General features: G+C 41.8%; 1 protein-coding gene across 1 annotated transcript in view; it reads left to right on the top strand.

Annotated features, from left to right (window-relative positions):
* The window catches only part of LOC144823882 (mucin-5AC-like), a 663881-nt gene that overhangs the window by 69051 nt on the left and 580332 nt on the right, over positions 1-14498 (top strand). The window contains exons 5-6 of the mRNA XM_078682770.1: positions 4706-4922; positions 9262-9387. Coding sequence (XP_078538896.1) covers positions 4706-4922; positions 9262-9387 — 343 coding nt within the window. The remainder of the gene's footprint in view (positions 1-4705; positions 4923-9261; positions 9388-14498) is intronic.

The following is a 14498-nucleotide window of genomic DNA, read 5'->3' as shown; positions in this document are numbered from 1 at the left end:
CGGGCTCTGAATGGAAACTGCAGGAAAGATTATGTCCCTACAAGCAAAACCGGGTGCTGCGCTCAAATTCTCTTAACTTGCTACAGACCCCGCGTTTTAAGAAATCTCGGCTAGGTGGGAGAGCATTCACGGTCAGAACGGCCGCTATGTGGAATGCCGTACCAGTCTTCTTACGGAATGCCAAATCAGAATCCTGTTTTAAAAAGTCCCTGAAGACGTGGCTCTTCAGGCAGCTGTTATGAAGGATCAATAAGCGTACTACTCCTTCTGTCGCTCTATCACCAGATGTTCCTCAGCGCCGGGACACCCCTGTGTTGGGGGTAGCTGTCGCGCTTAATAAATTACAGTTAATAATTATTACATTAAATGACATTCCTTACATCAAAACAACAAGTCAAACAAAACGTTAGACAATACATCTATGTAAATAACCTGGTACAGAAATCTTGATAGCTCCAGTTCGGTGATTTTTAAAGACAATCTATCATTTTGTCAAACAAAAAACAAAACAACGCCCTTTAAGCCGGCGTTTCAACATCCTGCTTATATATTCCTTTAACAAGGGCGATACCAAACAGTGTACCAATTGGACTCAATATACACCATCCCAGTTATAACTTTTATAAATTCACATCATGAGCCTCCACTGGACGGCGCTGTTAATCTCTGCTCTGTAATTTACAGCACGGAGATTAACAGTCCCGTCCGATGTTGCTTCAAGTAGAAGTGAATTTGTACACATTACCTGGAAGTGATCGTTGGCTCTCATGGTTGGGAAGGACTTTCCCATTACAATGTCTTAGTATATCGGGAAGCTGGGGCTACTGCTAAGATGAAAAATATAATCAAGCAGGAGAGACTCATTTTGGATATAAGAGCTCATTGTGTGTTCTGAGTCCTGAGGAGAACCCTATAAAATACATAATATGGTTCGAAATGTGTTGACTGTTGTTTTTCCAAACAGGTGTTCTACGCAAGCATCTACCATCGATGCTCATGATGTGAATTAATGTAAGGAATGTAATTTATTGTAATAGTGTTTTTGTGTCTTTATGTTGTGTAATGGTTTGTAATAAATTGATGTTCTAACAGATGAATAATGTATTTTGGTAATTTCCCCGAAAAATTATACAACACAACAAGTGAAAAAATAAAATATATGGTCATTACAAGTGCTTTGTGTGATCATGATGTGAGATGGTGAATTGGTATCAGTATCAGCTGCAATGGGTGGCACAATGGCTAGAGGGAGTGAACGCAGAGGGTATCTTTTTGATGGAACCCGTCACACACCATAGTTTATTGTTGGCTAAACTACTGCATCCAGCGATTTCTGTCCCATAACGCTCGATGTTGCAAAATACAGCTTTGCTGATCTGGAAATGATGCCTGGCTAAATAGAGAGTGTGCTCGAGGTGTACCCCCATACTGCCACTAGTAGGTCTACCCTGTGGACACCACAACATGTCATTCATGGCAGAGCAGTTGACGCCGTGGACGGAGGCAGTGTTGGAGACTCTGGGTAACTGTTACCAAGATAAAACGCTGATCCCGTTTGAGGAGCTGGTAGATAGTTGTGGTCTTCCCCCAGGTCAGTTCTTACAGTACGAGGGCCTGACTCGCACCTTTTGGCAGCTGTGGGGAATGGGTAGGGAGAAACCGGAGTCACATGCTGTGCTGCACTCATTGATTACATTGGGCACTGCGGGACATCAAGGGAAGTGGTTCTATGCCACCTTACTCGCCGTGTCACTCACCCCATTACGAGAGTTGCGGGGTAAATGGGAGAGAGTCTTAGATAGAGAACTTACAGATGTAGAGTGGGGCAAGATTACCTAAGGCGACCTCCTGAAAGACACATCTGAAATATACACAATTCAACTTTGTGCATATGACCTACATGTCACTTATGGTGGGAAAATGTGAAAATGTCTGAGATGTGCCCATGTCAATGCTGACTTCATACGTGTGTCTTGGGGCTGTACAAGTCTACGTCTATTCTGGGAAGCAATTCTACCCAAGATTAAAGCTGCCCTGGGGCGGGAGTTGACCCCACGGTGGAGGTCTGTCTGTTCGGACTCTTCCCCCGGCCACATAAGCGTAAAGTCAGGAATAGACTAATAGCCCTAGCCATGGGACTAGCCAAAAGATGGATATCATAGAACTGGAAATCTGCCGCTGGGCCACAGGTTGCAAGCTGGAATCATGACTTAATTAGCTGGACTGGAGCTGAAGGGAGAGCACTGAGCTGGGAGGAATCGAGTGGAATACGGAAGTGACATAGCGGATGAATGGAAAGAGGCTTTGCTAGCTTGGGAAAACCCGACACAAACAAGTAGTGAGGGAGAAGGAAGTGGGAGTGCACCTGAATGATTGGAAATACCCTACACATAGCAGCCTCATTACTTTGATAAGCCTGTACGGCAGAGTCTGTCACCAGACAGCATGAGTGCTCATAACAGAGGGATAAGACATGAGGGGTGAGATGGGCCTGGATATAACAGAAGGCCCCTCCCTGCCCACCAATGATCATTCCTTAGCTGTCCCCTCCAAGTAAGTTCCCCTAGGAACATACATACACCACCCTTCTGCACAGGTTTTAGTTAGTAGTTTGGTTTTAATGTTAATCCCTTAAACATAGATGGCATTGCTTAGCCCTGGTCTGGAGCTGGCGGCCGCCCAAATAGAAGAGGCTGGTGAAAATGGGATAAATAATTGTGAATTAATGATAAGTCAATACTTATAGATCCCTGTAAAATGTACTGAAGAAACAGAACATCAACGATAATCTTTTAAGCCAGGATTGAATTAGTATGTATGTGCCTCGTGTAAAGGACATATGTAAATGAAGAATTGATTTATACATGTGTACTAAAGTACCAAAATATAAAATATCAATAAAAATGTGTTTAAAAAAGTATTATTGTGTGCACGCTGTTTGGCCGTAAAACGGTACGTCTGGGCAAATGTAGTAGCCATTTCAATGGAGAATGAGCTGTCAGTAAATTATACTGTACTACCATACTATGCTTTCGTAATATGTTTGCAATAGTGTTTCCTTCCCAAAAAGCAACACAAGCTTCATGCTACACTCTTGCTAGTCCCCTGATGAATACATGTGCAACACTTATTCTTTTCAAAACGCTTGGATATTTCCCAATCCCTATTATTATAGTGATGTACCTTTGATGGCGGTACCCCCACTCTGAAAATTGTTCAAGCACCCCTGTCTTGCTCTAGCCCACTCATAACAGTAGTACAAGTATATGGGCTTATGCAAATCTCTCTTTTCCCTCAATTCTCTCTCTGTACAAAGCTGTGCATTGTAAAAAGTCTTCTGAAAATACCTGGGGCCTCATTTATGAGGCCTTGCGTGAGTTTTGCGCTTACGATGCGTCACTTTTTGTGACGCATCGGCGGGGTAAAACTTGCCTCCTGATGCGCACTATAAGTGACGCATCTAAGCAGATGCGTCACTTTGTAAACCCCTGCGCTACATTATACCTGCGTCAGGTATAATGTTTGCAAAGGGGGCGTTCACACGCATCAAGCCTCGTAATAGTGACGCAGTGAAATCTATGAGAGTTCACTGCGTCACTTTTAGGACGCTGTTGCGTCAAAATCTTGCGCCTGCCTCACAGCAGGCGTAAGACTGACGCAAGCCCTTTCACATGGGGCTTTCCCCATGTGAAAGGACGCATTGCTGAAGTTGCGTCACTTTTGTGACACACCCCAGCAATGTGAGACTTTTGCGCTTACAGAAATCGCCAGATGCCTGTACCATTTTCATATGAACCATGCTGTGAAATGTCGGAAATATAATTGAGTGAATTTTGTTGCTTGGCCACTGTTTCTTTTATTCTGCCATCCAACAGTGATGTATATAAAATAGAAGAGTGCAAACGTGTATTAGAGAAATGTATAACTCCACGCAGCTTTTGCTTAAACCTTTCAAACTGCAATGACCCAGACCTTTCAATGTGTGTTAGTCTCCCCTCACAGCCAGGCAAAATTCCTTTGCACAAGATGGCGCCACGACACCCTGAAAGTGCCAACTGCACACACTCCACAGCTCCCTTTCCACTTCCCCCTCCCTTCCACACCATGACTTTGATACAGTTTCCATTCTTCTTAGCAAATATTTTGTTTTCTATACAGGGTAAATATCATCTGACCACATGCTCTCTCTGCACCAGAGTTCCTTAATTGTTTAGTGTGCCAGAAATATACGGTATTTATGAGTGTGTGAAGTAGTACTTCTACAGTACTACTTCACACACTCATAAATGCCCTTGACAATTGGCAGCATAAATATTTTAACAGAATTGATGCAACATTCTATTCTACAACCCTCATTGTATCATGTCTCATTTTTAAGTAACTGTTGATATCATCCCCGACAGCCTCCTTGCCTGTATCCAATCAGTGTTTTGTTAGTTACGATGTGCCTCCAAGAATATTTCTTTTAGAGTACATGGTGCATTAAAATGAAACCTCTTTGGCCAACATTTTTCCCTCAGAATGATACTGGTATGCAATTCATTTTAATTTGTCTTGCGGGCAGCTCCCAGAATGCAATGTAGTTGGCCAGAATTAATCTTATAACGCAAGACACAATACAATTAGGATGTTATATTGGAAATCACCGAAATCAAACAGGCGTTTGAATTAAAACCGCTGCCTCTCTGTATTTCACTCTGAACAGGAGCATGTTTGTAAAGCCATATGGAGCGACCCTGCGTTTGACACATGCCAAACACTGGTGGCAGCCAGTCCCTACATCGAAGCCTGCAGCCGAGACCTGTGTCACTGTGCAGGTGACGGCGTATCATTCTGCCTCTGCGCGACTGTGACTGAATACTCGCGACAGTGTACACATTCGGGTGGGAGACCTCAGAATTGGAGACGGCCAGATCTATGCTGTAAGTTTCTGGTAGATTGAAGACTTGCTGTGTGAACTGATTTCAAATGTCAGACATATTAAATACATGGGGGTGGGGGGGCTCAAACACCATCACTTTCAGGTCTTCACTGTATAACACCACGTTACACCATTTACAAGAGACTTTGCCTTTGTTTGAGCAGAAACATATTTGACGTCTTCATTTAAATGCACAGGCTCATCAAGCAGAGCTTCATTTGTCAAAAAAAAAATAAGTGCTGGGGTCCACAATTTTGTTCAAAAGCCCGCAGGGGGCACAATCGAAGCTAGGGGTGCTGAATACTAAGGCGACATAGTCTTGATTCCTTCTCATACCTCTTTAATCCATCATCAAACACTTCCTGTCTCTTTATCTCACTTTTATAAGTTCTTCTTCATCCCTGATTTCTCCCCATTACCACTGTTTTTCTGTCTTCCCCTTCCTACGTCATTCTGCCTGTTCTGTTTTTCTCACTTTTAGACAGATTGATACACTATCTAACCCTACCACCATGGGCCATTATGAGAGCTCACAGGCTCTCTGTGATGGAATGGCTAACTATTTTCATTCTAAGAGTGCCAAAATCCACTCATCTCTGGAGAATCTGAGTACCAAGTCTTCTAACAGTGACCAAAATATCAATCCTTCATCCAATAGCCATTCCCACATCATGGAAAGAGGCCACTGCCTTTCTGCCTTTTCACCCCTTTCAAATGATTAGACTGATCAGCTTCTACAAGGGATTAAAACAGGCTCCCCTCTGGAGCCTTGCTCATCTAAACTGACACGGTTAGGCAGGGAGACTATTGTACCCCACCTAACAGCAACTCTTAATTTAAACATCAACACGGGATGCAATCCACTTAACTGGAAAACAGCGGTCATCAAGCCTCTTTTAAAAAAAGACAATCTTGACCTTACAGATTTCAAAAACTATCGACCCATCTCCCTGCTTCTGGTACCTGCCAAGATAATAGGGAAACATCTTAATACACAACTGAGTGTACATTTTGAGCAACAACAGCTACTGGATCCTTCTCAGTATGGATTTAGAAGCTACCATGGGTCTGACACTGCTTTAATAACTGCAGCAAATAATATACGCACTTTGGTTGATGCTGGGCAAACCGTGCTGATGATCTTATTGGATTTGTCTTCAGCATTTGATACCATCTCACCAAATTACTTGATTCACTGGCTACAAGAAATAGGTGTCACAGATTGTGCACTGAAGCTGCTGGCTTCCTTCCTAACTGATAGATCACAAAAAAATAAAAAGGACCAAATTTGCTCAGACCCAATCCTCAATTGTTAGGGAGTCCCACAGGGGTCCTGCTTGGGCCCCACCCTCTTTCAAATATATGTCTCTCCATTGGCAAATATGGTTAGATCCTTCGGCTGGAGGTAATATCCTAAGGAGATGACACACAACTAATTGCGTCAACTACAGAAGATTTAGGGGCCTCAGCTGCCAATTTTTCGTTCTGTATGATGTTGGTGGCATTCTGGATGAGAGAAAAATGACCTTTAATTAAACAGCGACACAACGGAGGTTTTGATGTTTGGTAATGATCGCCCCGAATGGACCCACTCATGGTGGCCAGAAACATTGGGATCATGTCCCTCACTGGTTGAATCAGCAAACAATCTGGGTATCATAGTTGACACCAGTCTATCTTTCAGTCTTCAGGTTAATACAACTGTGTCTTCTTGCTTTTGGGTCATAAGAACCCTCATAAAGATATTCCCATTTCTTTCTCTTGCCGCACGGAAGCAAGCTGCTGTAACATTAATTTTTTCAAAGATGGATTATTGCAATGCCCTTTTTTTAGATATAAATAGGGCCTCCATCAATAAATTGCAACTGGTGCAGAATGCGACAGCAAGACTGGTCTTAGATGTTCCAAAATACCATTCAATTTCAGCTGCTATCAAGAAATTGCACTAGCTCTCAGCAGAAAAAATAACTTTGTTCAAAGCCTTGTGTATTGTGCATAAAGCACTACACAACTCAGGACCAAAGGGAATCAGGCACATCTTCTACCTATATGTCACTACCAGACAACTGCGTCCAGCCAATAAAAATCGTCTGGTTGTCCCTAGGTATTAGAGGTCATGATGGGAAGGAGCTTTCTCAGTCGCAGCAGCCAAGCTATGGAACACTCTTCCTCCATCTATTTCCAGTGTAGAACCACATCTTCCTGTTCATAAGGTAATCACCTGATCTGGCTTGTTGCTTTGTAAATCTGACCTACCAAGATGCATTGCTCCTGCCAGATAGTTTAACTGTTACTGTGCCTTGACGCCTTTGGGTATATGTTCGTTGGTATGGTCATTCATTCTCTTTCTCTGGATTACAATTTATTGCAGAAAAGTGCTGGTCCCCAAAAATGAGTGCCAGTGGGCCCCACCTTGAAACCGCAAGTTCAAATTAAACACTGCCACCAAGGCTATGACTCAGGGGTAAGGGTTGTCACAGGCACATATTCACAGAGAATTGCATCTGCTTTCACAAAGCGTCCAGACATCTCCGCTCGTCCGGACTCCTACTTGCACGAATCTCGTGCATAAGGATAACCAGATCCGGTGTTCGAGGCTTCACCTACATTGCTCCTAAAGCGTGGAACAACCTGTTGCTACACATAACAGCCTCCTCACTTCTTGAATCCCGCAAGAACACTCAGCTTTTTGAGTAGTCCCACTAGGCCCTAGGTTGGCCTAGATTCACACAGGCTCATTGCCAGAATACCCTACCGGGTGATAAGAACACAAGACAACACAAGACCCCTTTCTACCCACCACATTTACCAGCCTGCTGTCTCTTGTGTAATATAACGCTAAATTTAAGTAACAACTTTCATAAATGTCTGATCATCATTAAACAACTACAAATGTATATATACAGTATTTGTGTTAAGAGCACTAAACAATGAATTGTTAATAATATCAATACAGACTCTAATATCCGAAAGCTTACATGTTTTCTTAATTACAGTAACTTAACTACGCAGGGTGGCTTAAGTGTCCTCGTAAATACGGGGCAGCAGGTTGCGCCGCCAGTGCGTCTCAAAAAGTGACACATCAGTGGTGAAAGGGGCTTGTAAACAAGCCCCAATGTATGTACAGCCTACCTAAATAAATGCGTTTTTATGAGCCAAGAAAAACAGAGAACATTCCTATATACCGTTTGGCTCCAGTTCCTGCATCTGCATTCTGAAGAAGTTCTTGGTGGGCTCCTTATCAGTAAAAATGTCCTTGGAATGGCTCAGATGGCTCAGATCTCTCTCTCTCTCTCTCTCTCTCTCTCTCTCTCTCTCTCTCTCTCTCTCTCTCTCTCTCTCTCTCTCTCTCTCTCTCTCTCTCTCTCTCTCTCTCTCTCTCTCTCTCTCTCTCTATATGCACTTGCTACCCATAACCCATTTCTATAATGGTTCTATGAAGAGAACGTGACCAAAAAAAGGTGTGTTGTTTGGTGGGAAGGTATGGTACACGCATATGAGGATCATGAGAAACATGACTCTTGCCCGCACATAGGCCAACCATTAGAAGAGTAGCATTTTGGATATATTGATCAACAATACAAAGGTAATTGCGGACCTACAGTCGAGGAGCTGCTGTTGAATCATGGAATCCTTCTTTTTTGGTAAACAATATGTGCCATATCTTGATATAGATGTATAACATAGATAAAGGTTAGGACATAAGTTTAGTTTTTTTATTAGGATACATACAAATTAGGTAGATCTGTATAGTCATCAGGTACAAATGTCTTGAGTCTTAGGTTGTGTGTAATAGGTCATACATGAATGGCTGTAGAGCGTCCTCGATACACAAACACATGAAAGTAGTGGTAATGCACTCGATAGAGTGAAATTGTTTTAATGGTAGCTAGTTAGAAAGTTGGGAAGAATCTGGGGTAATTTAAGGGATTATTGAATTGCTTTTCAGTGTTTCAGGACCACCTGTGGATTAAAAGCTGGACAGCGAAATCGTGATAAACAGGACTAGTGAAGCATTATAGTTCAATGTTTGTAATGAGGTCACATTTAGTTTTGTAGGAAAAGTAGATCGTGGGATTTTTAAAAGGTTATCACAGGGAAACGGAGGGAAAAAATTAAAACAAAAGCAGCCCATTCATTCCAAGGCAAAGGCCGAACTTGCAAGAGCTTCAGTTGTTCAGGAATACCAATCGGTACAAACTTAATGGATGCACTGTTGCCAAGATGCTAATAGCTGCATGGGGCCTGTTTGGTTTGTCCATCCGCAATGGAGTGAGCACTGGAATGTGCTTTTATGAATATAAACTTTAACGTTAGCATTAACTTTTCTTTCCTTCCAGACAAGCAGTGTCCTGACACCATGCAGTACCAGGAATGCGGTTCCCCCTGCAAGAATGCATGTTCCAACCGTGAGCGCACTGACCTCTGCGACGAGCACTGCGTGCAAGGATGCTTCTGTCCTCCAGGTCAGTTTATCCTCTGGACTGAAGTAAACCCTTTCAACCATTACAAGAATAACTGGCATGCTGAAGCACTGTTGTCAAAAAGTCCCCATATCGGTTATGCCCGAAACATCTGTGGTCCACATGTTTGTCACAATTCTTATAAACCTTTAATTTATTTTCTATAATAATAGTAAATCAACCATTGAGTTTTATCAGTCTCATCATCACCACTTGAAAATGCGGCAAGGCTTGCTGTGGTATGTCTGGCAATTGATAGTGAATGTTCATGTGCTGTGTACTTTTCAGTTTTTTCAGCATAGACTTTTACGTTCCTCGTGATGCTGCTAAGCTGTGGCTGTGCATGGTCTTCTGTGCCAACAAGAGCATTTTCTTCTTATTTATTTTTTATTTTAAAGGCTTTTCATCATCACAATATTTTTAGTAGAACATCACCACTACAGACATGCATAAGAGGATATAACCAATCGTTCATAAGAACTGACCTGTGGATAAGAAGTACAAACATAAACAACAACCCAACGGTTAGGTCCTGAAGAGCGATTAGAAATATATAAGCTTTGGACTTGCCTTAGATAGGGTATGGTGGGACTATGTTTCATACAGTGCCACTGGGTTGCATTCAGGTATGTATGCCCTCTTAAAGTTGAGAGCTAAATCCAGTTTCTCATTGTGTTCAAATTCTTTCAGGATTCAAATGTGTAGATAACCTTCTCCAGCTACTCCTAATAAAGACGTATAGAATGAAAAATATCAATATAAAAATATCGATATTCCTATGTTTAAAATGTAAATGACAAAAACATTGAAAACCCAAAATTCATCAGAAAAATAGAGTAACTGCGAAATATATGTATTTTAATGTGAATGGCGGCTGTGTTATTTAGCGCGCGCACACAGAGCATACAATATCTGATGAATTATTGACAGTTCATACATGCACAATATATTGCAGGTGCTCAAAAATATAAATTAAATTATGCAATTTTATCTTGATTAAAATATGTAATAGTTTTTCCAAGCTAACAAAAAAGTTAATCTTGAATAAGCTTTTAAATCCCACCAGTCATAATCTACTACTGGAAGATCTCCCACGAAATTGCCCTAAGCTGCCTACCATGACATCCTAAAATTGCGACCCATAACACGGTCATCTGCATATATTTACAATGTGACATGCTTCCTCTCAAATGGGGTCTCTGTTGATAGAGCAAGGGACAGCCAAGATGCCTTACCCCTACGTTAAGCCCCACGACAAAGCACTTGAAAGATTTTGCCCCAATTCATGTAGCATAAAATACCCCTGAAATCTCTCAAATAATGCAGGAAAAAAATTCAAACATAACCTACCCAAACAACCTCCAGAAACAGTAATAACCAGTACCTACTACAGCAGGAGAATTTACCACATTTTCTACTCTAAACAGCCCTGCAAAATAGAGGAACATCTTCCTTCTCCACCTTCAAATTACAAAAACAATAAAAATTCCCTAACAGACTACATTCATCACTATGCCTTCTCTAATTTTTAGAGGTGAGATCTGCATATATATCTTCAGAACGGGGAATAAATCAACATTGCATTCCTTAGAGAAACATGGTTTAGTGAGCACTCAACCCCTATACCTTGACTTCCATTGATCTCAAGCAACTCTGTATTGAACAGACGGATGTATGACGTTACAACGCATACTTTTACATCGCAGGTCTTTACAACGCGGTTTTTACATCGCATACCTTTACAACGCATAGCGCTTTGGGGTGCTGGATAGTGAATTGTTTAATTTACTATTCCAACTCCAGTCCCCGTGGACACTAGGGAAGGTGTTGGACAGTAAATTAAACTTATTCCCTATCCTAGAGCGCCCCCCAGCGCAATGCGTTGTAATGGTTTGCGTTGTAAAAGTTGCGTCGTAAAGGCACTGCGTGGTAAAAGTTGCGTTGTAAAGGATGTTTCCCTGAACAGACCATTAGTAAAAGCTCAACTTGAGAAGCGATCATTAATAGAAGTGAACTTGTCTCCCTTCGGCCCATCTTACCTATAGACTGGTTGGATCACCATCAAATACTGTTCAATCTCAAATGACGCCACATATCCTTTCCAACACCATCTAACAAAACCATGCACTGGGCTAGGAACCTCAAGACAATCCCGCAAACTGAGCTTGATTCAGGATCAGAGCTTAACTACATTCACAACCCCTCCTTGAAAACCTCACTGCTCGCAATAGCTCACCGATGACAGATTTATTTGATGATGTTACACCACTCTAACTGAAAAGATCGAGAATAATCCAATCCAGATCCTGCTCCAACCTACACCTTAACAACGACAGAAGACAATTTACACATACCAAGAAGTTATGACGACAGAACGCTTTACTGGCACACCTTTCACTTCTAAGATCCAAGCAGCTCTCCTACAAGAAACACATTTTCAGGTAAAACACTACTTATTTTTGCTATCAACCCAACTGTGCAAAGAACTGTCCAAGGGAGCTCTTCAACATAATTAAAAGACAAACTACACTTACCTCTCAACAGGAAACAAAAAACACCAATAAACGCTGCAAAGAAATAGGTAACCTACTTGCTAACCAAATTTTAAAAACCGAACAATCCCTGGCCCTTCGCAATAGCCTACATCCCAAATCGCAGGCTTAACTGACACACAAGTCAATATAGAAATTCCCCCAAAAAAGCAATATATAACATGTAACAAACTCCCTCAATTGAAAAACAATGCTAAATGTACAGATGTCAAACCTGTGAAAGAAGTAGACATTCTCAAAACAATTGCTAACTTGAAACATATATCCCACATCACTGATCCTCTCCTCTCCACCCTAGTACAAAACCTCAACAATATTGTCTCCCCATTTTGAACCAAAATCATCAATACCTCTCTTTCATAACGAGGCGCACCAGACTCCCTCCAACTCCGCCAAGACACCCCATTTTAAAAATTCCAGGGGCAGACCCCAATGATCTCAAAAACCTCAGACCCATCACCAATCTTCCTTTCCGAGCAAAAACATTGGAAACATGTGTCGTACTTCAACTCAACCAACACATAGAAGAATTCAAAATCCACATCACATTCCAATCGGGATTCAGGAAAGTTTGTAGCACAGAAACTTCTATGCTCAATATACCAGATGATATTCACCATTCCCTAGTTGAAGGTGACTCCTGCCTCCTAATCCTACTCAACCTATCAGCGGCATTTGATACAGTTCATCACCAAGCGCCACTTGAGAAAACACACTGGTACCGGATGGGGTGCGGACTGGACGTACTTGGGAAATGGTCTCTTGGTGCAGGATTAATTATACCTGCTGCCCTTTTAGTAGGTTCCAGTCTCACACACTGGACGTTGATATCTGATCTGCCTACATGAATTTATAATATTCGGCTCGTGAAAACCACAGGCTCTCTATTGAAGAAACTCATCTTAACTGCTAGCATTCCAGACTGTTCCAGTTTATTACACTGGACCTTGACTTCGAAATTGATCATATAATTTCTATTATCGGCCCTTTGAAACTACAGGTGCTGGAATTCAGGAGCATTGGTTCGTATTTACGCAACAGGGAGTTCCTAAAGCATGTGCCGTGCTGTACCTTCAATAGGGCCAATTGGAGCATCAGATGCTCTTTCTTATTATCTGTGAGACCTGATGAAGTTCCCCGAGAGGGAATGAAACGTGTTGGCTGAGCCTTGATACACTTCGTGCAATTTGTGTAAATTAAAAATAAAGAACCTATGGCCCGATGTAGGACACCAAATACTGTTTGGTAGCGGCCGATTTCGGCCGTTACCGACCGGTATTTGTAGTTTTAGATGTAGGAGGCCTAAAAATTACCGATTCTGTAAATTTACCGAATCGGTAAATTTACCGATTCTGCAAATTACCGAATCGGTAAATTTACCGAATTGGTAATATGGGATGTAGGTGGCACTGAAAACAGTGCCACAGGGCCTTAAGGATTTGTTATTTACCCCAAACTATTAGTTGGTGGTAAATAACAAATACCTGTGTACATGCAAACCTGTGCATGTACACCTGTGCCATGTGACACACATACATGCCCTTAGGCATGTATGTGTGTCACATGGCACACAAGCCTGAATCGGGGTGTAACAGGGTGTCAAAGTGAGACCCTGCCACCCTTGACTATTCGGTAATTTTACCGAATCGGTATTTACCGATTTGGTAATTGCCATTGATTCCTATGGGCCTCAAGGCCAATAGGAATCAATGGCAATTACCGAATCGGTAAATACCGATTCGGTAATTACCGAATCTTAACGATTCGGTAATTGTTACCGAATATTTACCTACATGGATTTACCGATTTGTAAATACCGAATCGGTAAAATTCGGTATTTACGAATCGGTAAATGCCATTTACCTACATCTAGCCCTTGATTTTTTCTGGACTTAATTCTCCTGGTACACCCCCAACTCATTGAAAACAACACTGGTATCTTTTGCACAGTTCTGAGATGGTACATGTCCTATCTTCAATGTTGCACATAACAAATAAAAAGCAACAGCTGTCTCTCGAAGCTCATGCCAGTACCACAAGGTGTACCTCAAGGATCCATCCTTGTTCCAGCCCTATTCATCCTTTCATGGAACCCCACACAATTATCCTGAATCAAACTGGGATCAAGTATCACCTATAAGCCAACGACACACAACTACTACAGAATAAAATCTTCCAGTGACATCCAACGTCTTAATGCCACACTAATTAAAATACAAACTTGGCTAAACATCAACCACGTTAAGCTGAACCCCAACAAGACTGAACTTCTACTCCTATCCCCTAAAGGCAAACTACTACTAATCCATGAATGGCTCAAAATCTGAATGCACTAGACTGTCCTATCACACTGTCCAACTCTGTTAATTTCTTGGGTATCACACTAGACATAAACTTATCAATGAAGGAACACAACAAAGCCACAGCCAAAGGAGCACTAAAACATCTCAAGAAAATCAAACCATTTATTCCCCTGACGATCTTAAGCCTGTAGTACAACCCCAAATCCTCCCAAATCTTGACAGCAGCAAAGCCCAGTACTAAGAGGTTGATCTTATTTAA

Source organism: Lissotriton helveticus, chromosome 3_1 (genome assembly GCF_964261635.1).
Source record: "Lissotriton helveticus chromosome 3_1, aLisHel1.1, whole genome shotgun sequence".
NCBI classification, from domain to species: domain Eukaryota; kingdom Metazoa; phylum Chordata; class Amphibia; order Caudata; family Salamandridae; genus Lissotriton; species Lissotriton helveticus.
This window is presented reverse-complemented; position numbering and strand designations above follow the sequence as displayed.